This window comes from Phyllobates terribilis, unplaced genomic scaffold (genome assembly GCF_046119375.1).
Source record: "Phyllobates terribilis strain yellow unplaced genomic scaffold, ASM4611937v1 Scaffold_1__5_contigs__length_1240528914, whole genome shotgun sequence".
Classification (NCBI taxonomy): domain Eukaryota; kingdom Metazoa; phylum Chordata; class Amphibia; order Anura; family Dendrobatidae; genus Phyllobates; species Phyllobates terribilis.
This window is the reverse complement of record NW_027362761.1, coordinates 307,867,663-307,891,033: the sequence shown is the minus strand read 5'-3', so window position 1 is coordinate 307,891,033 and position 23,371 is coordinate 307,867,663. Positions and strand designations below refer to the sequence as shown.

Sequence of the window (23,371 nt, the reverse complement as noted above, 5' to 3'; positions counted from 1 at the left end):
TTCAGACACAGAACTGGAAAACAGGCAGGAAAACAGGATAGGACCTGGCACGTCAGAGACAAAAAGCCAACTGACAGGACACAATGCTCAGGCGCCATCTTGAGGAAGATGGACAGCAATAGGCTGAAGATGCAACAGGGGCGTGTCCGCAGCAGCTACAAGAAACAGGAAGTTCAGCGGGCGTCGCCCTATGCAGCCAAAGTAGAGCAGAGCAGAGCACAAGGAAAGAAGCCAGACCAGGAAGCTGGGCGGGAGATGAAGTTTGCGATCTTGCATGATGAGAGATAGAACACCATGCAAGAACGCCGCCAGGTATGCTACAGTACCCCCCCCCCCTTACGCCCCCTCTTCTTCAGGCCTGCAAGGATCTTCCGCAGGGAATTTGGGGGCCAATCCCTCTCTTCAAGGAGATTACTTCTATTGTCCACAGGAGGAGACAAAACTGGTCTCATAATCTGGATGGCTAGGATGTGACTTCCCATCCAGCCATCTTCAGCAACAGATGAAACGGGTGAAGTACCAGAAACAGCACACAAAAAAAGTCTCTCTACATTTATTTTTAGGCAGCACCCCAAAAAGTTCAGGAGACAACTGGAGGTCCTCCGCCGGGTTGGAGGGGTGCAGAGACTCAGGGGTAGCCTCTGCTTCGGGGTACATCTTGTCAAGCTCACAGGATGAAATGGGCAAAGTATCAGGTACAAGGTGTAGAGAAGTCACTGCCTCTTTGTTATGTGGTGGTACCCCGGAGGATTCAGGATACAACTGGGGGTCCTCCGCCAGGTTGGAGGGGTACCGAGACTCGAGGGTAACCTCTGCTTCGGAGTACACTAGGTCAGACTCACTGGAAGAAGCGGGCGAGGTATCAGGTACCGAGTAAAGGAGAGTCTCTGTCCATTCGTTATCAGGCAGCACCCCGAAGGGTTCAGGAGACGACTGGAGGTCCTCCGCCTGGTCGGAGGGGTGTAGAGACTCGGGGGTAACCTCTGCTTCGGAGTACACTAGGTCGGACTCACTGGAAGAAGCGGGCGAGGTATCAGGTACCGAGAAAAGGAGAGTCTCTGTCCATTCGCTATCAGGTAGCACCCCGAAGGGTTCTGGAGACGACTGGAGGTCCTCCGCCTGGTCGGAGGGGTGTAGAGACTCGGGGGTAACATCTGCTTCGGAGTACACCAAGTTGGACTCACTGGACGAAGCGAGCGAGGTATCAGGTACAGAGAATAGGAGAGTCTGTCCTTTCGCTACCAGGAAGCACCCCGAAGGGTTCTGGAGACAACTGGAGGTCCTCCGCCTGGTCAGAGGGGTGTAGAGACTCGGGAGTAACTACCACTTTGAGGCACCCATTGTCAGGCCCACAGGACTGACCAGACGAAGTATCGGGTACCGGGTGTAGGGAAGTCTCTCTCCAATTGTCATCGAGTGGTATCCCGGAGGATTCAGGAGGCAACAGGGGGTCCTCCGCCAGGTAGTAGAGGTGTACAGACTCGGAGGTAATCACAGCTTCGGAGCATCCTTGGACATGCACACTGGTTAAAGTGGGTGTAGTATCTGATGCCAGGTGCAGGAAGCTCTCCTGTGTGGACTCTGGATGGGTAGCAGTCTCTTCTGGCAGGAGAACTGGTGCACCACCCACGCACATCACCCGCTGGGGCTTCTCCGGGATACAGGGAGATGAAGCTTCAGTAGGGACTTCAAGGTAGGGGTCAGGAGGTCTCTGGGAGGACAGACTCTGGCGTGACGGCTTGCCTCTACGTCTAGCACGTCTGGACTGCCTCTTGAGGTTGGGAGAAGTATTCCGGAGAGTGTTGTCATCCTGAGTGGATTCTGGGCAAGCAACAGTCTTTTCGGGCAGGAGAACTTGTGCGCTACCTATGCACATTACCCGTCGGGGCTGCTCCGGGATACAGGGAAGTGAAGCTTCAGCAGGGGCTTCAGGGTTAGGATCATCGAAAGCCAAAAGGAAGGCCACCAGGAAGGCCTGTAGGTCAAGAACGATAGGATCCTGTGCTTCCCATAGGGGGTTGATCCATTCCAAGGCATCACCCGCTAGGTTGGACATTATAAATCCCACCTTAACCCGATCGGAAGAATAAGCATTGGCATAGAACCGGAACTGCAGCAAGCATTGCCACACAAACGCACGGCATTGTTTTGGATCCCCGTAGTACCGTGGTGGATCCGCGGGAGCAGGTGCAGCTTCAGCAGGGACTCCAGGATTGGGGTCATCGAAGACCATTAGGAAAGCCACCAGGAAGGCCTGCAGGTCAAGGACGATAGGATCCCAAGCTTCCCATAGGGGGGTGACCCACTTCAAGGCATCACCCGCTAGGTAGTCAATTATAAATGCCACTTTAGACCAATCAGAAGGAAAAGAAAGAGGGTAGAACTTGAAGTGTAGCATGCATTGCTCCACAAATGTACGACTTAGTTTTGGATCCCCATAGTACTGGGGCGGATCCGCAGGAACGGGTGCAGAAAGCTCCATCTGGACGGGTGCGTAATTCGCCTGGAACTCAGCTAGAGAAAAAAAAAAAATTATTTATTTATTTAATGCACGTATTTAGCTGGAAAACGCCTCAGAGAGCGAAGGCCGTGGGGCTCAACGGGAACCATGGCCTGAGCATGCTGTTATGCACACGCCCGGACTGACTGGCGTGTGCGGGAGAAGTGGTTCCACTGGACCATGAACCGGAGAGTGCCTGGAGGGGCGTGACTAAGTATCTGGCCGATCCGACCAAGATGGCACGACGGCATACGATGCCAGTGCACCAGGGAGAAACCGGGCAGAGGGACCAGGTGCTACTCCAGGTCAAACTCCGGACACGGGGGTTGACCCACACAGGGATTACTGGAACAGGCAGGTTAGGCTGGCACAGACTGGTGGATATAAGCGAACACGGCAGGTATGCAGACGGGTGGATACAGGCGAATATGCAGGCAGGGAGGTACTGGCCGAAAGGACGGGCTGGAGCACAGAGAGGACAAGACCCAGTACAGACTGGGTCACAGAAACAGAACCGCAGATGCGGTAGCCAAACACAGCAGAGAGGGAATGCCCGAAGCGGTGGGCAAGAGCAGAGCAGGACGGGACTGCCGGAGCAGCGAGCACAAGCAGAGCAGGACAGGACTGCCGGAGCAGCGAGCAGATGCAGAGCAGAAACCGCAGGAGCGGCAAGCAAGGCAAGAGCAGAGTGGAAACCGCAAGAGCGGTAAACAAGGCAGGAGCAGAGCGGAAACCGCAGAGCGGCTAAGAAGGCCGCAGCAGAGCGGAAACCGCAGAGCGGCAAACAAGGCAGGAGCAGAGCGGAAACCGCAGAGCGGCTAAGAAGGCCGCAGCAGAGCGGAAACCGCAGAGCGGCAAACAAGGCAGGAGCAGAGCGGAAACCGCAGAGCGGTAAACAAGGCAGGAGCAGAGCGGAAACCGCAGAGCGGCAAACAAGGCAGGAGCAGAGCGGAAACCGCAGAGCGGCAAACAAGGCAGGAGCAGAGCGGAAACCGCAGAGCGGCAAACAAGGCAGGAGCAAAGCAGAAACCGCAAGAGCGGCAAACAAGGCAGGAGCAGAGCAGAAACTGCAACAGCGGCAAGCTAAGCAGGAGCAGAGCGGAGACCGCAGAGCGGTAAACAAGGCAGGAGCAAAGCAGAAACCGCAAGAGCGGCAAACAAGGCAAGAGCAAAGCAGAAACCGCAAGAGCGGCAAGCTAAGCAGGAGCAGAGTGGAGACCGCAGAGCGGTAAACAAGGCAGGAGCAGAGCGGAAACCGCAGAGCGGTAGGCGAGGCAGAAGCAGAGCGGAAACCGCAGAGCGGCTAGAACCGCCGGAGCGGCGAACAAGACAAGGCAAGGGGATAGGACTCTGTTCACAAAGAACAGACGGAGAAGGAAAGGCAGAACCAGAAGCACACAAAGTACTTACAAAGAAGTAGCGAGCGTACACTAAATTCACAACAGAGGTACAGAGACGACGAGAAGGAATTTAGGAGCAAGTTCAGACTCTGCAGAAAGACGCAGAAAACAGACATAGAGGGAAAAGGGAGAAAAGGCTAAAGTAGAAACGAGGCACAGACAACTGGGAACAGAGGAACGGGAACAAATACAGCAAGGCTGGAACACAAACAGGACACTGTTCAGACAGGAACAGATACCGCAAGGCACAGACAGGCAGATCTAGGAATACGGCCCCTAGAAGGCGAAAGAACAGGCTGGAAGCGTGTTCACAAGAACAGACCACAGTTCAGACACAGAACTGGAAAACAGGCAGGAAAACAGGATAGGACCTGGCACGTCAGAGCCAAAAAGCCAACTGACAGGACACAATGCTCAGGCGCCATCTTGAGGAAGAAGGTGGAATAAATACCCAAAGATGGACAGCAATAGGCTGAAGATGCAACAGGGGCGTGTCCGCAGCAGCTACAAGAAACAGGAAGTTCAGCGGGCATCGCCCTATGCAGCCAAAGTAGAGCAGAGCAGAGCACAAGGAAAGAAGCCAGACCAGGAAGCTGGGCGGGAGATGAAGTTTGCGATCTTGCATGATGAGAGATGGAACACCATGCAAGAACGCCGCCAGGTATGCTACAATGATTTTGAAGAAAATTTTAATATGGGCCAAACTGGGACAGTTAGATAGTGTGTTGAGGTGATAGGTTTTTAAGGCACGATTAAAACTGTGAATTGTCCTGGGTAGTGCATTCCAAAGAACAGCACGCGAGAAATGTTGGAGACAGGAATGGGAGGTTTGGATTATGGAGGATTTTAGTTTTAAGTCATTAGTAGAACGGAGGGCACGGGTAGGGTGGTAGACAGACGAGGGAGGAGATGTAGGGCGGTGCTGAATCGTGGAGAGCTTTGTGGGTAAGAGTGATAAGTTTATATTGAACTCTGTATTGGATGGGCAACCAGTGCATTAACTGGCACATGGAAGCGGCATCAGTGTAGCAGTTGGTGAGGAATATGATCCTGGCTGCTGCGTTCAGGATGGATTGGAGAGGGGAAAGTTTAGAAAGAGGGAGACCGATTAGTAAAGAGTTGCAATAGTCCAGACGTAAGAAAAGTCCTGATTCTTGAGATGTTTTTGAGATGTAGATGACACGAGCGAGAGATTTGATGTGAGGAGTGAAGGAAACATCTGAATCAAGTATGACCCCAAGACAGCGGGCATGTTGCTGGGGAGTAATGGTAGAGTCACAAACGGAAATGGCATTTTGTAATAATGCAGGGGTGATGTCCGGAGAAGAAGTGTATGATTGGGGCTCATCAGCATAAAGATGATACTGAAAACCGAATCTGCTGATTGTTTGTCCAATAGGAGCGGTGTATAAGGACAAAAGAAGTGGGCCTACGACTGATCCTTGAGGAACCCTGACAATAAGGGGAAGGAGAGAGGAAGAGGAGCCAGCAAAAGACACAGTGAAGGAGCGGTCAGAGAGATAGGAGGAGAACCAAGAGAGAACAGTGTCCTTGAGGCCAGTAGTGCGGAGCATTGTGAGGAGGAACTGATGATCCACAGTGTCGAAAGCTGCAGAGAGATAAAGGATTATCAGCAGAGAGTAGTGACCATTAGATTTAGCGGTTAGTAGATCATTAGAGACTTTAGTGAGTGTAGTTTCAGTAGAATGTAAAGAGCGGAAACCAGATTGTAAAGGGTCAAGAAGTGAGTTCTCTGAGAGATAGTGGATTAGATGGGAGTGGACCAGGCGTTCCAGGAGTTTAGAGATAAAGAGAAGATTGGAAACAGGTCTGTAGTTAGCAGAACAGTTCTGGTCGAGGGATGGTTTTTTAAGTAATGGATGTATGCTGGAGTGTTTAAAAGAGGAGGGAAAGATACCAGATGAGAGGGAAAGATTGAATATTTTAGTTAGATGAGTGATGACAGCTAGAGAAAGGGACTGAAGGAGATGTGAGGGAATATGGTCACTGGTGCAGGTAATAGGACGAGAGGAAGCAAGAAGCCCGGTCACTTCTTCTTCCGTGACTGGTTCGAAGTCAGGAAATGAGCAAAATGCAATGTGGGAGGGAGGAGCATGCATAACATTTGGGGACTGGGAGAAAATTTCCTGCCAGATATGGTAAAATTTTTCTTTGAAATAATTGGCTCGGAGATCGGTGGTTGGGGCCTGTGCTGTCTGATTAAGGAGAGAGTGAAAAGTGTCAAAGAGGCGTTTAGTATTATTGGACAGTGAGATGATGAGGTTGTTAAAGTAGTTTTGTTTGGAGAGGTGAAGGGCAGAGTTATATGTTTTAAAGAAGTTATCCGGTACTTTTTTAAAATTGCACAATGCATTCAGCATGTGAGCATAAGTATATTTGTAAATACCTTGTGTTGCTGATAGCGCCGTTCACAGGCATTATCGGTGGCCCCAAGCTGATGTCACGACAAGTGAGGTGTGACTCAGCGCTGGGGTCCCCGCGGTGGCTGCTGGGTTATTCCCTACAGAGATACTTATGCCCACATGCTGAATACATTGGGCAACTTAAAAAAAAGTACCGGACAACCCCTTTAAGCATAAATTTATAATGAAGGAAATCTTCGGCCAGATTAGATTTTCTCCACAGCCGTTTGGCACACCTAGAGCACCGCTGGAGGAAACGTGTTTGCGGCGTGTGCCAGGGTTGTCGCCATCTGTGCAGAGTTGTTCTCTGTGTAGGACGAGCAGCTTCATCCAGGGCGCATTGCAATGTTTCGTTATAATGCTTCAGTGCAGACTCAGGACATGAGAGGGAGGAGATTGGAGCCAATGTTGATTGCAACGTTTTCATAAATTTCTGGGTGTTAATGGCACGTATATTTCTAGAAGTGTGGAAAGTGGGGTGTCTTGAGCAGGGAGGCAGTTCTTGACAGAGAAAGAAAGAAGGTTGTGGTCAGAGAGCGGAAGAGGAGAGTTAGTAAAGTCATGTATTGAACAGTGGCGGGCGAAGATCAGGTCCAATGTGTTCCCGTCTCCATATGTAGGAGAATTAGTAAGCTGTGAAAGGCCGAAGGAGGAAGTTAGCGATAAAAGGTGAGCAGCAGATGGGGAGAGGGGATCACCAATTGGGATGTCTCCCATGATGAGGGTGGGGATGTCACAGGATAGAAGGTTTGGAAGCCAACTGGCAAAGTGATCCAGAAACTGACGGGAGGGGCCCGGAGGGCGATACACAACCGCCACTCGCAGGGAGAAGGGCCGGAAGAGTCTGACTGTCTGGACCTCAAAAGAAGGGAAGATATGAGATACATGTGGTCACATGCTGACTAGACATACGTGCATTGAGTGAGGTCAGACAAGTCTAGTCAGAAAGTGGCCAGAAGTATGCATATTGCTTACTTGCAGTCACTTAACCGCTCAGTGCCCAGTGTGCCCGATTCATGATGATTCATGAGTCTGCAGTCTCAGAGTGACTGCAGACTTGTACCCTAAGGAAGGATAACCCCTTTAAATGGAATATGTCAGCAGGCTTTTGCTATGTAATCTGAGGGCAGAACGAGGTAAGGGCTGAGACACTGATTTCAGCGATGCATCACTTATTAGGCTGTGTGCTGTTGTTTCAATATAATGAGTGTTTTATCAGCAGGAGATTAACCTTACAGGACTAAAGCTCATGTACATCCTGGTGCAACTCCTAGCGGCTTTCTGTCAATATACAATGTGCACAAAAAGCTGCTAATTAGTTAGTGGGCTGAGTTAGCTTTCTGAGCTCTGCTACATCTAAAAACTAAGTGATACATCGCTGGAATCAGGGTCTCTGTACCTACATCATGCTGCTCTCAGATTAGGTAGAAAAAAACCTGCTGACAGACTCTTTAATACCCTCGATGTTTCTGTATAATGTTACTGTAACAGGATTACAAAATAAAAACAAAGAATCATATTAAGTCACAAAATAAGTGACTAGATTTACATCTGGGTGTGTACCCCTATTGCAGATTACATTTTTTTTTGGGGGGGGGGGGTCATTTATTTATTTTTATGCAGCTTTTAAAAGGCGCTGAAGTTGGTTTCTTATTCACAATTTTTATTTTTTTACAAGATTTGTAACAAGAAAAAATGATCACAATAATAAAATACAATGCACTGAGGAGCCATGACATGAATGTACCAAAAGTGGCACACAAACTGCCATCAAAGTTGGCACCGAAGAGTGTTATGAAAGGGGATTAATGACTTTGTGTCTGTTGTGTGAGATCAGTGGCCCAGAGATAGTGATGCCCCACATCAAATTTAAGACACTCCAGCCGGCCCACACAGGTTCTGGGCATCAGAGCAGGCAGGGAGCAGAAAATTTTCACAGATTCGGATAAGTAACTAGTATTTTTAAAGGGTTAACTGACTTTAGGCCACTGATCTCACACCACTGTTAGGCATCCTATACACGTCCGTTTTGTATGTTCGTATGCGGCATGTTATTAAAGAACCGCAAATACAGACATACACACACCCATTGTATTCAATGGGTGTGCGCACTTGTCAGGTTTCTCACACCTTGTGTCCCTGTGTAAAACCTGCAGTCAGGTTTTTTTTGTGCAGCACGCACAAAATGCGTGCTACACACGTGCACACTGATGACACACAGGTGACATCAGTGTGTCATCAGCGTGACACGTACCGACGCCTGGGAATCAGCAGTACAGTTTGCGCTGATCCCCAGCACCGACTGCTGGAGACAACTCTCATCATTGTAGCCTGTTTGTACTGAGATCAGCGCGAGCAGGGGACAATGTTGAGAGTTGAATTAGTCCCCTGCTGTCTACATCAAGTGTAAAATCCCCTGAAGCCATTGTCCCCTGTAAAAAAAACAAACAAACAAACAGAAAAAAAACAACATCCCTCACCTGTCCAAAGCGGAAAGAATCCATAGTGTCCCACGCCGTAATCCATGTGTGCGACATTCGCTCATCAGCATTAGCGATGGCTTGAGGCGACCGCTCACATTGAAGAACAAAGGAGAATGGCTTGCTGCAGCAAGCGGGCCCCTGAACTGCGGTGATCTCAGTGAGATTATCGCAGTTTACCGTGAGAAATTTCTCATGGTGTTGCACTCAGCTCACTGAGTTCAGCGCAGTTCACCGTGATGATCTCACTGAGGTCACCGCAGTTCAGAGGTCCGCTCTCGCTGCAGCGAGTCATTCTCCTCTACTCTTCAACGTGAGCGGTCGCCTCAAGCCACCGCTCATGCTGATGAGCAAATGTCACACAGATGGAATACGGCGTGGGACACTATGGATTCTTTGCACTTCGGATAGATGAGGGATATTGGTTTTTTTTTATTATTTGTTTTGTTTTTTTGTTTTTTTTACAGAGGACAATGGCTTTGTGGATTAGGTATTAGGTGAGCATAACTGTATTTTTTATTTTAAATTAAATGTGTTAAACAAGGTATGGACTTTTATTTGAAATAAAAGATTTTTCTCAGTCTGTGTGTTTATTTACAAATTTTTACTATGGGGTTAGTAACCCCTGGACTTCATGTCAGCTGCCAATATAAAGCTGACATGAACATCAACCTTATTAACCCAATTGCCACCGCACCAGGGCAAATGGGAAGAGCCGAGGCTAAGCGTCTGATTTTATGCGCCACTTCGGGCTGATATTATTAGCCTCGGAGGGGGCCAGTATCCATAACCCATTTCCTGGCTATTAATATCAGCCCACAGCTATCTGTTTAGCCTTTGCTGGTTAGATTTTATAGGGGGACCCTACGTCAATTTTTTTCTGGGGTTCCCCTGTAAGTAATCTAGCCAGTAAACGCTAATCAAACACCTGTGGGCTGTTATAGCCAGGTAACATTTTTGACTAATGGCCCCTTCCCTGGCTAGCAATATCAGCCCCCATTGGGCAGCTTTCCCTCTGCTGGTTATGAAAATGGCACGGGAGCCCATGGCATTTTTTTTTTAATTCTTCATTTTATTCTGAATGTACACAGCGGGGGCTGAAGTTGCCTTCAGCAGCCGGCGCCTGGGATCAGCGCAAACTGTACTGCTTTTCCCAGGCACCGGTACATGTCACACGGATGTCACATGTATGCCACACGTATGTCACACGTATGTCACATGCGGACATATGGATGGCATACGGACACTGACCTCACCAGTACTGTTTTTCCTGTACAGGAGTCACCAGGATGTGTAATGGGGGCCTTAGTCAGATAGTGATGCACTGCATTAAATTCAGGTCACTCCAGCCTGGCCTAATCGGGTACTGGGCATCCAAGCTGGCACTAGAGTAGGCAATTAGTCAATTTTCACAGATTCAAATAAGTAACTGGAGTTTATAAAGGGTTAAATGGACTTTGGGCCATTGATCTCACACTACTTTTAAACACATAAAGATGCCACATCAAACGTGGGTCACTACAGCCTGGCCCAAGTGCATTCTGGGCATCAGAGCTGGAATCAATTTTGGCAATTAGCAATTTTCACATATTCGAAATAGCAACTAGTGTTTTTAAAGGGTTAAAATGTCATTTTAAAGTGACAGGTTCCCTTTAAGTGTATTCACATCAGGGCACCTCACAGCATTGTGTTTTATTATTGTGATTATTTTGGTTTGTTATTAAACTGGTAAAAAAAAAATCAGAAACTGCTGAATAAGAAACCAACATCGGCATAGTAACTTTTAAAGACAACCTGTCAGCTCGATGTAGTAATGTAAAGACTTGACCGTAATGGTGCTGTAATACTGATTAGATTGACACCTTTGGTGAAGAAATTCACTTTGTTGTTCTTTAATCACCATTTTAAGTTTTCTGCTAATTAGATTTCGGTGCACATGGGTCGGACTGTACACGTGGTCTTTTCCTCCCAGTCTGTGATTCCCCAGCCCCTCCGCCTGCCTCCAGTCTGTGATTCCCCGGCCCCTCCGCCTGCCTCCAGTCTGTGATTCCCGGCCCCTCTGCCTGTCTCTAGTCTGTGATTCCCCGGCCCCTCCGCCTGCCTCCAGTCTGTGATTCCCCAGCCCCTCCGCCTGCCTCCAGTCTGTGATTCCCCAGCCCCTCCGCCTGCCTCCAGTCTGTGATTCCCGGCCCCTCCGCCTGCCTCTAGTCTGTGATTCCCCGGCCCCTCTGCCTGCCTCTAGTCTGTGATTCCCCAGCCCCTTTGCCTGCCTCCAGTCTGTGATTCCCCAGCCCCTCTGCCTGCCTCCGGTCTGCGATTCCCCGGCCCCTCAGTCTGCCTCCGGTCTGTGATTCCCCGGCCCCTCCGCCTGCCTCCAGTCTGTGATTCCCCGGCCCCTCCACCTGCCTCCAGTCTGTGATTCCCGGCCCCTCCGCCTGCCTCTAGTCTGTGATTCCCCGGCCCCTCTGCCTGCCTCTAGTCTGTGATTCCCCAGCCCCTTTGCCTGCCTCCAGTCTGTGATTCCCCAGCCCCTCTGCCTGCCTCCGGTCTGTGATTCCCCGGCCCCTCAGTCTGCCTCCGGTCTGTGATTCCCCGGCCCCTCCGCCTGCCTGCGGTCTGTGACTCCCCGCTCCTTCCGCCTGTCTCTAGTCTGTGATTCCCCGGCCCTTCCGCCTGTCTCTAGTCTGTGATTCCCCGGCCCCTCAGCCTGCCTCTAGTCTGTGATTCCCCGGCCCCTCTGCCTGTCTCTAGTCTGTGATTCCCCGGCCCCTCTGCCTGTCTCTAGTCTGTGATTCCCCGGCCCCTTTGCCTGCCCTCCAGTCTGTGATTCCCCGGCCCCTCAGTCTGCCTCTAGTCTGTGACTCCCCGGCCCCTCTGCCTGTCTCTAGTCTGTGACTCCCCGGCCCCTCTGCCTGTCTCTAGTCTGTGACTCCCCGGCCCCTCTGCCTGTCTCTAGTCTGTGACTCCCCGGCCCCTCTGCCTGTCTCTAGTCTGTGACTCCCCGGCCCCTCCGCCTGTCTCTAGTCTGTGATTCCCCGGCCCCTCCGCCTGCCTCTAGTCTGTGATTCCCCGGCCCCTCTGCCTGTCTCTAGTCTGTGACTCCCCGGCCCCTCTGCCTGTCTCTAGTCTGTGATTCCCCGGCCCCTCTGCCTGTCTCTAGTCTGTGATTCCCCGGCCCCTCTGCCTGTCTCTAGTCTGTGATTCCCCGGCCCCTCTGCCTGTCTCTAGTCTGTGACTCCCCGGCCCCTCTGCCTGTCTCTAGTCTGTGATTCCCCGGCCCCTCTGCCTGTCTCTAGTCTGTGACTCCCCGGCCCCTCTGCCTGTCTCTAGTCTGTGATTCCCCGCCCCATTCCCTGCCTCCAGTCTGTGATTCCCCGGCCCCTCAGTCTGCCTCCGGTCTGTGATTCCCCGGCCCCTCCGCCTGCCTCCGGTCTGTGATTCCCGGCCCCTCCGCCTGCCTGCGGTCTGTGATTCCCGGCCCCTCCGCCTGCCTCCGGTCTATGACTTCCTGGCCCCTCCGCCTGTCTCCTGTCTGATTCCCTGGCCCCTCCACCTGCCTCCAGTCTGTGATTCCCCGGCCCCTCTGCCTGCCTCCGGTCTGTGATTCCCCGGCCCCTCCGCCTGCCTCTGGTCTGTGATTCCCCGGCCCCTCTGCCTGCCTCCGGTCTGTGATTCCCCGGCCCCTCCGCCTGCCTCCGGTCTGTGATTCCCGGCCCTTCCACCTGCCTCCTGTCTGTGAATGAGCTGCCTCCTCTGTCTGAAATCTCAGTGGTGAGCTGTCATTCTTAGACCGACAGTGTACAGTCCGGCCCCTGTGCACCCAAATCTGATTAGCAGAAAACTTCAGATGGTGATTAAAGAAGAACCACAAAGTGGATTTCTTCACCAAAGGTATCCATGTAGTCAGTATTCCAGTGCCATTACAGTCATGTTTTTACCTTACATTACAAAATCGTGCTGACAGGTTCACTTTATATCCAGTAGCTTCCAATCTGTTTCATGCACACATCTAAGTTATGCCTGTCCTTGACCCCTTGCACAGCTCACAGTAAGTTTACCTTGTTACATAATAGTGTCACGTTACACATTCACTTGACATACAAATACCTGTAAACGGCAGAGCACAGATCGCTCACTAGAAGTTATCTTTCACTGCTTTTTTCTCAGAATGCAAAAACTAAGCTTTACGGTGGTTAATTAATACATTCTGAATTAGTTCACTGGTTCACATCCCTCATGAATAGCAGGACACAGGTACACAGGATATATCATTCCACTGGTTTTATTATGCAAGCTGCCAATGTTCGATACTTACTCCATGCCTCCTGAAAACACACAATATTCACATCGCATATAGCCGCCACTTCCACAATCTCCGCAATGCGCCTGTGCAGGGCATTTACCTGTAGAAACAAGTATAAGACACCAGTACACTTATATGTAGCAGTCAAGTAATGGCAACAGTATGAGGGGTGGCTCACACAAGCAATGATTCTCTTCTGAGAGAATTGGGCCGATTATGCTACTGTGACTCGGTACAATGAATGAGGAATGCAGTGGTTCAGAGTCCGCGCTGCCCGAGGTTCAAAAGTACAATCACACACAGAGGTGAAGCATGAATGCGGTTTATTATGTCAACGCGTTTCAAGGTTTTCAAACCTCTTCATCAAGATCATACAACAATGATTTGTGATATCCTCTGTGTGCGATTGTACTTTTGAACCTTGGGCAGAGCGGTTCTGAACCACTGCATTCTTCATTCATTGTATAGTATTCCATTTGTGGTCCTGCAGCAGCCCTTGCATGCTTCTATAGGAGTTGTGACTTTCACAACCCTATCAGGTGAGCGTACCCCATACGCGCAAAACGGCCGTCGTCCTCCCTTCTCACCCCCGCACCAATGTACCTGCGCCTATGTTTACACGCCAGATCTGAAATAAAGGATCATTCACAAGGCATCCCGTGGTGAGTGCGATCTTTTCTATTCTCTGATGTGTGCCTCATTATTATCTATTTCAGTTGATGCAGCACCACCCGCAGTGGATTAGCCAAGGACTCAGGACTGTGCTGGAAAAGGCTGAAGGCAGAGCTGGTGCCGGTCAGCTGCTCTTCTGTTTAGTACCTGTAATAATTTTCACCACTTTGTTACCTGTTGAGACCCTATTTTGTGCTTTTGTCTCTCCAGTTTTACCTTTGCTTCACTGTCACTCGGATCACACTCTGTCAGAGTTTGATCCGAGTGTCATCTTCGTGTGATCCGATTCTCTCGCATGAGAGAATCATATCAAGGGTGTGGAGAAGAAGGGGAATTTAATTTCTCCATCGTCGCCATTGTTTTGTCCACGGAAATCAGACTGCACTCGGATGAAATCTGAATGCAGTCCGATGCTTCACACACACCCATGGACTTGAATGGGTGCGCATGCTCCGATCTACTAAGCCACTCGCTGCATGCTGCGATTTTTTTCTCATGCCGATTTGGCAGATCTGCACTGCCCCATAGTGTAACATTGGGCAGAGGGTTATCCAATAAAACATCTAACAGCACTCGTCCGAGTTATACGCTAATGTGAGTGAGCCCTTACACCATTTACAAGATACAGTAATTTAGTCTAACGTCTATAGGAAGTTGCCTAATATGTGAAGTCTATGGCAAAAGGGAAACCGGTTGCATTCTTGCCTGATTCAGTCACTAGTGGTCTACCTTCTCTTCTTTCACTGATGCATCATATTGAGGCACACGTCCATCATTTATGTCTACATAGAAGTTAAATTCAGCTTATCTTTATAACCAGTTTTATAGCCCAGCGCTGCTTTTATAATTCTTGTGGTTATTGCTGGATGATGCCAACAACTTGTCAACAGACCCACGCCTGACAAATCAGCTATTAGGGTATATTCATAAGTATCAGATTTTCCATCCAAACTTTCTGTAACAAATCAGCTGTGTGTGAATACACCCTTACTTGTAACTAAATCAGACAACTGCACTAGTGCAAGACCTGAGCAGAACAAGCAGGACATGCTGGAAGATGTGAGCTCAGAAACCTGCAGAATTGTGAAAGCAACTACGTATGAGAATTGGCTATAGCACATTATGTATTAGGATTAGTACAGGATAAATAATGTAATGTACAGTACAGACCAAAAGTTTGGACACACCTTCTCATTTAAAGATTTTTCTGTATTTCCATGACTTTGAAAATTGTACATTCACACTGAAGGCATCAAAACTATGAATTAACACATGTGGAATTATATACTTAACAAAAAAGTGTGAAACAACTGAAAATATGTCTTATATTCTAGGTTCTTCAAAGTAGCCTCCTTTTGCTTTGATGACTGCTTTGCACACTCTTGGCATTCTCTTGATGAGCTTCAAAAGGTAGTCACCGGAAATGGTTTTCACTTGACAGGTATGCCCTGTCAGGTTTAATAAGTGGGATTTCTTGCCTTTTAAATGGGGTTGGGACCATCAGTTGTGTTGTGCAGAAGTCTGGTGGATACACAGCTGATAGTCCTACTGAATAGACTGTTAGAATTTGTATTATGGCAAGAAAAAAGCAGCTAAGTAAAGAAAAACGAGTGCCTGCCCATCATTACGAAAGTCAGTCCGAAAAATTGGGCAAACTTTGAAAGTATCCCCAAGTGCAGTTGCAAAAACAATCCAGCGCTACAAAGAAACTGACTCACATGAGGACCGCCCCAGGAAAGGAAGGACAAGAGTCACCTCTGCTTCTGAGGATAAGTTTATCCGAGTCACCAGCCTCAGAAATCGCAGGTTAACAGTAGCTCAGATTAGAGACCAGGTCAATGCCACACAGAGTTCTAGCAGCAGACACATCTCTACAACAACTGTTAAGAGGAGACTTTGTGCAGCAGGCCTTCATGGTAAAATAGCTGCTAGGAAACCACTGCTAAGGACAGGCAACAAGCAGAAGAGACTTGTTTGGGCTAAAGAACACAAGGAATGGACATTAGACCAGTGGAAATCTGTGCTTTTGTCTGATGATTCCAAATTTGAGATCTTCGGTTCCAACCACTGTGTCTTTGTGCGACGCAGAAAAGGTGAACGGATGGACTCTACATGCCTGGTTCCCACCGTGAAGCATGGAGGAGGAGGTGTGATGGTGTGGGGGTGCTTTGCTGGTGACACTGTTGGGGATTTATTCAAAATTGAAGTAATACTGAACCAGCATGGCTACCACAGCATCTTGCAGCGGCATGCTATTCCATCCGGTTTGCGTTTAGTTGGACCATCATTTATTTTTCAACAGGACAATGACCCCAAACACACCTCCAGGCTGTGTAAGGGCTATTTGACCAAGAGTGAGAGTGATGGGGTGCTACGCCAGATGACCTGGCCTCCACAGTCACCAGACCTGAACCCAATCGAGATGGTTTGGGGTCAGCTGGACCGCAGAGTGAAGGAAAAAGGGCCAACAAGTGCTAAGCATCTCTAGGAACTCCTTCAAGATTGTTGGAAGACCATTTCCAGTGACTACCTCTTGAAGCTCATAAAGAGAATGCCAAGAGTGTGCAAAGCAGTCATCAAAGCAAAAGGTGGCTACTTTGAAGAACCTAGAATATAAGACATATTTTCAGTTGTTTCACACTTTTTTGTTAAGTATATAATTCCACATGTGTTAATTCATAGTTTTGATGCCTTCAGTTTGAATGTACAATTTTTATAGTCATGAAAATACAGAAAAATCTTTAAATGAGAAGGTGTGTCCAAACTTTTGGTCTGTACTGTATCTAAAAAGCTACTTAAAGGGGTGATCCTCAATTCAGACAAACCCTTCTTAAATACTATAATCCCCAGGTTAAAATAAAAATTCTGTACCAGCATAGCTCCTGCTCTCTCAGGGTTTGAAAGACATTGTTATGCTGCGCCTATCAGTGGCCGCTAATAGGCTGCAGTTCTCACCCTTCCTTTGGACGTCCTAGGTAGCCACCTATTACAGAGAGGTGATTGGCTGCAGTGGTTACATGGCATTTAAGTATTTAATTAGAGGTTGTCCTAGTAGTGGACAGCCCCTTTAATTTTCATTCCAAAGTGTTTTCTTCTGGAAAGAAGGAAGTCTATGGGAGCTTCAGAAGTGTTTCAGCTGTGGCACTCAGCAGGACCTTGACCAAAACAAATATAGGCATTGGTGGTTATGAGTGTAACGAGATCTATGGTGTCACCCGCTGCTCTATTAATATCCTGCAGGACAGAGGCTCCTGCACAACACTGCAAAGTCAATTGGGAAACCTGCTGCAAAGCCAGGATGGCATAACCACCACCATCTGTACAAAAAACTGCAGCATGCCCTGTGTGAATGGGAGGGTAACAATGTTTAGTTCAGGAAGTTACTGTGCCAAAAACAGTACAAATCCAAAGACTGTACAGCATCCTTAGGCCATGTGCCCACGCAGCATTTTTGTAGTGTTTTTGCGGCGTTTTTCCGGCCGCGAAAACACTTGTAAAACCGTCTGCCATGCAAAGCAATGTGAATTCAGATGTGCTGTGCACATGATGCGCTAATTTGCGCGCCAAATTCGCAGTGCGTTGCAAGACGCAGCATGACCATTTCTACCGTGATTACGCTGCAAATTTGCGGCCATTGAGGAACATTGAAACGCAGAAAACCCGCAGGTATATGTGGATTTGCTGCGTTTCAATTAAATTCAATGGCCGCGAATTTGAAGCGTAATCGCGGTGCATGTGGTACCCAGGATGAAGAGGAGACTGCGACTCCTTTTCATCCCGGCTACCACGCGGTGAAAAAAAGAATTAAAAAGTTAAAAAAAACTCGGGACGCCGAGGAGAGAGGGCGCTGCTGGGAGGAGACCAGGGGCTGCCGGAGAGGTGAATATACAGTTTTTTTTTTTTTTTTTGTTTTTTTTTTTTTTTTTACTATAGATGCAGCATTTAAAGCATCTAAGTTGGTCACACAATATAAATCCATGCCGGTTGCATGGATTTATATTGTGTGACCAACTTTTCAAGCACTTTTCCAAGTGATGCTCAAAATCGCTTGGAAAAGTGCTTGAAAAAACGCATGTGAAAACGCTGAAAAAACGCTTCTCTCTGGCAGAAAAAACACATGTAAATCTGCATGCGTTTTTTTCTGCCAGAGAGAGGCAAAAACGCTCTGCATCAAATCTGCTATGTGGGCACATAGACAATGTGTGAACGAGCCTTAGGCTATCTGCTGCGTTTTCCACAAATTTTTGCCATGGAAAAAATCAGCATTGTACAGCACCAGCAGAGAATGAGATTTCTAAAATCTCACACAGCTCAGTTCTTTCAGTGTTTTTGCAACGTTTTTCACCCATTCAAGTGAATTGGAAAAAACGCATAAAAAAAACGAGTGTATTTTTCCTGCCAACACTCTGTTTTTTGCAGCAGAAAAATCCACAGCAAATTCTATTCGGTTGCACATACTAGTAGGCTATGTTCCCACTAAGAGTCTTTGGTGATTTTTTTATGTTGCAGATTTTTTGTACCTACTAGGTAAGTTAGGATACTTGTGTTTTGGTTTTATTGCATTTTTGAATGCGGCTTTTGTTTTTACGTTTTTGATGCTGCATTTTTTTTGTCTCTTTTTGGATTTGTCATGTTTGAAATAAAGCTGCTTTGTTTTTGATACTTCCTGGAATTTGGCTTTGACAAAACTTTATTGATACAGTCGTGTGTGGATCACAGGCGTTTTTAGTGTGCGGTTTTCACCTGCAGATCTTCCACATTTCCACATCCACATGCAATTCTACGGAGAAAATCCACAAATAAAACTCAATGGACTCGCAAGAGAAATTGACATGTTGCGGATTTCACGCACCGCAGGTCAGTTAACGCTGAGCAAAAAAAAGTACAGAGGACATGAGATTTCACTAAGGCGTTCAGTATTTGGTCAGTATTTCACATCAGTATTTATAAGCCAAAACCAGGAGTGGAACAATCAGAGGAAAAGTATAATAGAAACACGTCACCACTTCTGCATTTATCACCCACTCCTGGTTTTGGTTTACAAATACTGAGGTAAAATTCTGACCAAATACTGAACGTGTGAACATGGCCTAGAACGCAGCTTTTTTTTGTGCAGAGAAAACACGCAGCATCGAAAACTCATGGTGGGAACTTAGCCTTAGGCTGTGTGCCCACGTAGCATTTTTCAAGCGTATATGCTGCGGATTTTCCGCAGCGTAAACGCTTGAAAAACGCATGTATATCCGCACCCCATGTTCCCCAATGGGATTCCGCAAGTTCTATGCACATGCTGCGGATTTTTCCGCAGCGTTTATGCCGCGTTCAAAAATCCGCAGCATGTCATTTAATTTTGCGTTTCCGCAAGCGGAATTGCCTTTGTCCAATGCATAAAAAACGCAAGGCAATTCCGCATGTGGAAAACGCGTGATAAACGCGCGAAAAATGCGCGATAAACGCGTGCGGAATTCCGCATGCGTTTTTCCGGGAGAGGACTTGCATTTATGCAGCAGAAATTTTCTGCTTCATAAATGCAACGTGGGCACATAGCCTTAGGCTATGTGCCCACGATGCAGAAATGAAGCAGAAAATTTCTGCAGCATTTCTGCATCTCCCTGGCAGAAAAAACGCATGCAGATTGGCATTGCGTTTTTCCTGCAGAATACATGCGGATCCACATGCGGGTTCACATGCGTTTCCGCATGCAGATTGACAAGCACTTTCCAGGCGATAGCATCACTTGGAAAGTGCTTGACAACTAGGTCACACTGTATAAATCCATGTAAACAGCATGGATTTATACAGTGTGAACCGTAAAAATTAAAACAAATAAAGCTATACTCACCCCCGAGGCCCCGGCGTGGCTGCAGCGCTGCTTCCTGGCTGGTTCCCGGCTGCCGGCATATCGCGAGACAGAGCGGTGAAGGGCCTGCGGTCACATGACTGTGACGTCACCGCAGGTCCTTCAGCGCTGCTGGCATTCAGAGAGAAGACGCCGGACAGGTGAATATAAACTTTATTTGTTATTTTATTCTTTTTTTACAGGTACAATGGTACCCAGGTCTGGATGAGAGTCTCCTCTCCTCCAGAACTGGGTACCATCCGCACATAGAGACGCATAGAAGCCGCTTGTAAAAATGTACAGTCGCGGTTTCTGTGCGTCTCAATGCAAGTCAATGGCGGGAGTTCCGCTGCGCTTCCGCAAAATTAAATGACATGCTGCGGATTTTTGTACGCAGCATAAACGCTGCGGAAAAATCCGCAGCATGTGCATAGAACATGCGGAATCCCCTTGGGGACCATGGGGTGCGGATTACCTAGCGTTTCACAAGCGTTTCCGCTGCGGAAATTCCGCAGCATAAACGCTTGAAAAACGCTACGTGGGCACACAGCCTTAAGATACATAAAATGTTCTGTAAATTTAAAGCAAACAAACATGTGCAATATTTTATCAGACTGACCTGTAAATCAACCCAGGATTGGCAGCAGAGTGAAGTCAGGGGGAAAGCACAAGAAGCACATGACATTACTAGAAATGAGGAAGAATACCATCTTTGTGAAGGTTTCATTGGATCAGAATCAGAGAATTGTTACAAAATCAGGATCTTTCTGTGGTTTCACCATTTCTTTTACAAATCTGCAGCAAATGATGAGGGCTGTAATAGAGGCTGCAGAGTGCAACTTGTCAGCTGTGGAGGCAGAACCTAGAAAGGTGTGGGGGCTAAAGGGGTTTCCATTCATTCAGTGGCAGCAGTAACGGGGACTTACACGTTACTACTGCGGCCACTTACTGTAAGCAGATGTCATACTCCCATCACGCCAGAAGGGGAGCAACGGTACATGGTGCGGCGGGAAATCAGGAGGTAGCTATGGTTCGTTTTAATTATTTTTGGAGCATAGAGGGGCAATTTGTAAAATGAAAAGGTGTGGCCAAATCCCGCTCTGACTTAAAAGGATCTATCAGCAGGATTTCATCCCTTTAAACTCATTATATGCACATGTAGCTCTTTGAAAGACAAGTCCAGCAATACCTTTACATGGCCAGTCCGTTCCTCCATTAGTGAAAAATCAGCATTTGAACTGATATGCAAATAAGGCTGTAGTTCTGAAGCCTCTGTCACTCCAGCTCTATTCCCCGGTAAGCGCCGCCTGCTCCTGCTTGGCTGACAGTTCTATGCTGTGTGACTTCAGGCAAACAATCTGTCTGTTATGCACGAGGAGGTGGTGCTGAGCAGAAAATAGAGCTGGAGTGACAGAGGCTTCAGATCTTCAGCCTCATTTGCATATAAAGTAAAACGCTGATTTCTCAGTAACAGAGGAATGGACTGGCCATGTAAAGGTATCGCTGGACTTGTCTTTGAAAAACTTACATGTACATATAAAAAGTTTGGGGGCTGAAATCCCCCCAGTAGTTCCCTTTAATGTCCAGAAAGGTGGATCATGATTGTCAACTTACAGAAATAGCCAAACTTGTTTGCTTGCTGGTCCAATAAATGGTGAATGTAACACATGCTAGTAATATCACATACTTGTACAGGACTACCATACCTGCTCTGCCACTGGACTTGAAGTTGGCAACTGGATTTTATTCTGAATTAATCCCACTCGGGTTACTCGAGGCCTTCGGAGTTGTTCACCTGCAGCATCAAACACATATCCCTTTAACTCAAATCCTTGTTGTGATGCAGACTCCAGAGCGCGGCCGGGGAGCTCCAAACATCTGCAAAATAACAGATCAGCTACCGAGGACTCACATCACTGATCCTTTATATGAGTACTACCCTCAAGTCTCAGAGGATCCTGCACATCACCGATACAGATAGGTCAATATGTGATATATAGAAGAATTAATGGGAGGTAGATGGTCAGATAGATCAATATGTGATCAATGGGTCAATGTTAGATAGAGAGATGATAGACAGATGATAGATGATAAATAAATACTGCAGATAGATAGTAGATGGATGATAGAGAGATAGATAACATAGATAATAGATAATATAGAAAATATAAAGATAGATGATAGATAGATATAGATAATAGAGAGATGATAGACAGATGATAGATAACAGATAGATAATATATATAATAGATAGATGATAGATAATAGAGAGATGATTGATAGATAGATGATAGATAGATAATAGAGAGATGATTGATAGATAGATAATAGATAGATAATAGAGATGATTGATAGATAGATAATAGATAGATAATAGAGAGATGATTGATAGATATAGATAGATAATAGAGAGATGACTGATAGATAGATAATAGAGAGATGACTGATAGATAGATAGATAATGGAGAGATGATTGATAGATTTTCGACAGATGACTATGAGACAGACAGACGGCTACATAGTTAGACAGTTTGCTAGTTAATGCAGCCCTTCTCTGACCTCAGCTCCCTCCCGTACAGCAGCCTCCATACTTCCCGCAGCTCCTCGGCAGGAATGTGCTTCTCCAGCACTTGCTCCACACACACCAGCTCTCCGGACATGGTGACTGTCTGCCGCGACCCTGCCCGAGGCCGGAGAAGTAGGGGCCGGGGCGGCGCTACAGGGGCGGCCTCTCCTGTGCCCACCCCGAGATCCCGGGGTCATTGCCCGGGAGTGTGGGGACGTACCGGGCAGGAAGGTGAACGCGTTCCCATAGCCTGTCTGGTGATCGCTGAGCTGCCATACCGGTCAAATAGTAATGGAGCCTGCCGCCCGGCACCGGTAGGAACCATCGAGCTGTGCTATGAAGTTTGACTTTTTTTTCCAAATTATCAATAAAGAAGTTGCTTTCTCACTCACTTTTGAGAACATTATAGAAAACGCTGAAAAAAACAGGTTATATGTGCACACAGCGGCGGAATCCGCCTGAAAAGCGGCACAGCAGTGTGACGGCATTAATGTGCGCATGCTCCGTCCTATGTCACTTTTAAATGCTTCGGGGTTAAGAAATCCTTAAGTGGTTAAAAAAAGTGACCTGCTCATTCTCAGGGGGCATCGGAAGCCGCCCACCCTGTACATAAGGATAGAGTGAAAGCTGCTGGGGAAAACGACCGCTTCCATTTTCTAACATGGTTTTGCCAGAGAAAACGCATCAGGGTCTAAAGTTTTGCTCTCACGGCTATGTGCCCACGATGCCGAAATGAAGCAGAAAACTTCTGCTTCATTTCTGCATCTCCTTGCCCAGAAAAACGCGTGCGGAATTTGACACGCGTTTTTCGCGCGTTTTGCACATGCAGAATTGCCATGTGTTTTCTAATGCATTGGAGATGGCAATTCCGCATGCGTAAACACAAAATTAATGGACATGCTGCGGAAAAATCCGCAGCATGGGCATTGAAAGTGCGGAATTCCATTGGGGACCATAGGGGGCGGATTACCAAGCGTTTACGCAGCATAAACGCTTGAAAGACGCATCGTGGGCACGGACCCTAAGGCTATGTGCCCACGATGCAGAAATGCCTCATATTTTTTCCGCTTCTCCCTGGAAGGAAAAACGCATGCCGATTTTACATGCGTTTTTCCTGCCAGGTAGAAGCGTTTGTCAAGCTTTTTTGCATGCATTCCTGCATGCGGGTTATCAAGCGCTTTTCCAAGC

At 47.7% G+C, this 23,371-nt stretch overlaps 1 protein-coding gene across 2 annotated transcripts in view; it reads right to left on the bottom strand.

Moving 5' to 3' along the window:
• The window catches only part of UPB1 (beta-ureidopropionase 1), a 42,612-nt gene extending 20,073 nt beyond the window's left edge, over positions 1–22,539 (bottom strand). The window contains exons 1-3 of one of the 2 annotated variants that reach the window (XM_073674174.1): positions 22,404–22,539; positions 21,324–21,495; positions 13,119–13,206 (exon numbers count right to left, since the gene is read on the bottom strand). In XM_073674174.1, coding sequence (XP_073530275.1) covers positions 13,119–13,206; positions 21,324–21,495; positions 22,404–22,459 — 316 coding nt within the window. In that variant the 5' untranslated portion in view covers positions 22,460–22,539. Of the gene's footprint in view, positions 1–13,118; positions 13,207–21,323; positions 21,496–22,176; positions 22,335–22,403 lie in introns of those variants that run through there. The other variant, XM_073674183.1, reaches the window with a different exon arrangement.
• Positions 22,540–23,371: the final 832 nt, after the last annotated feature.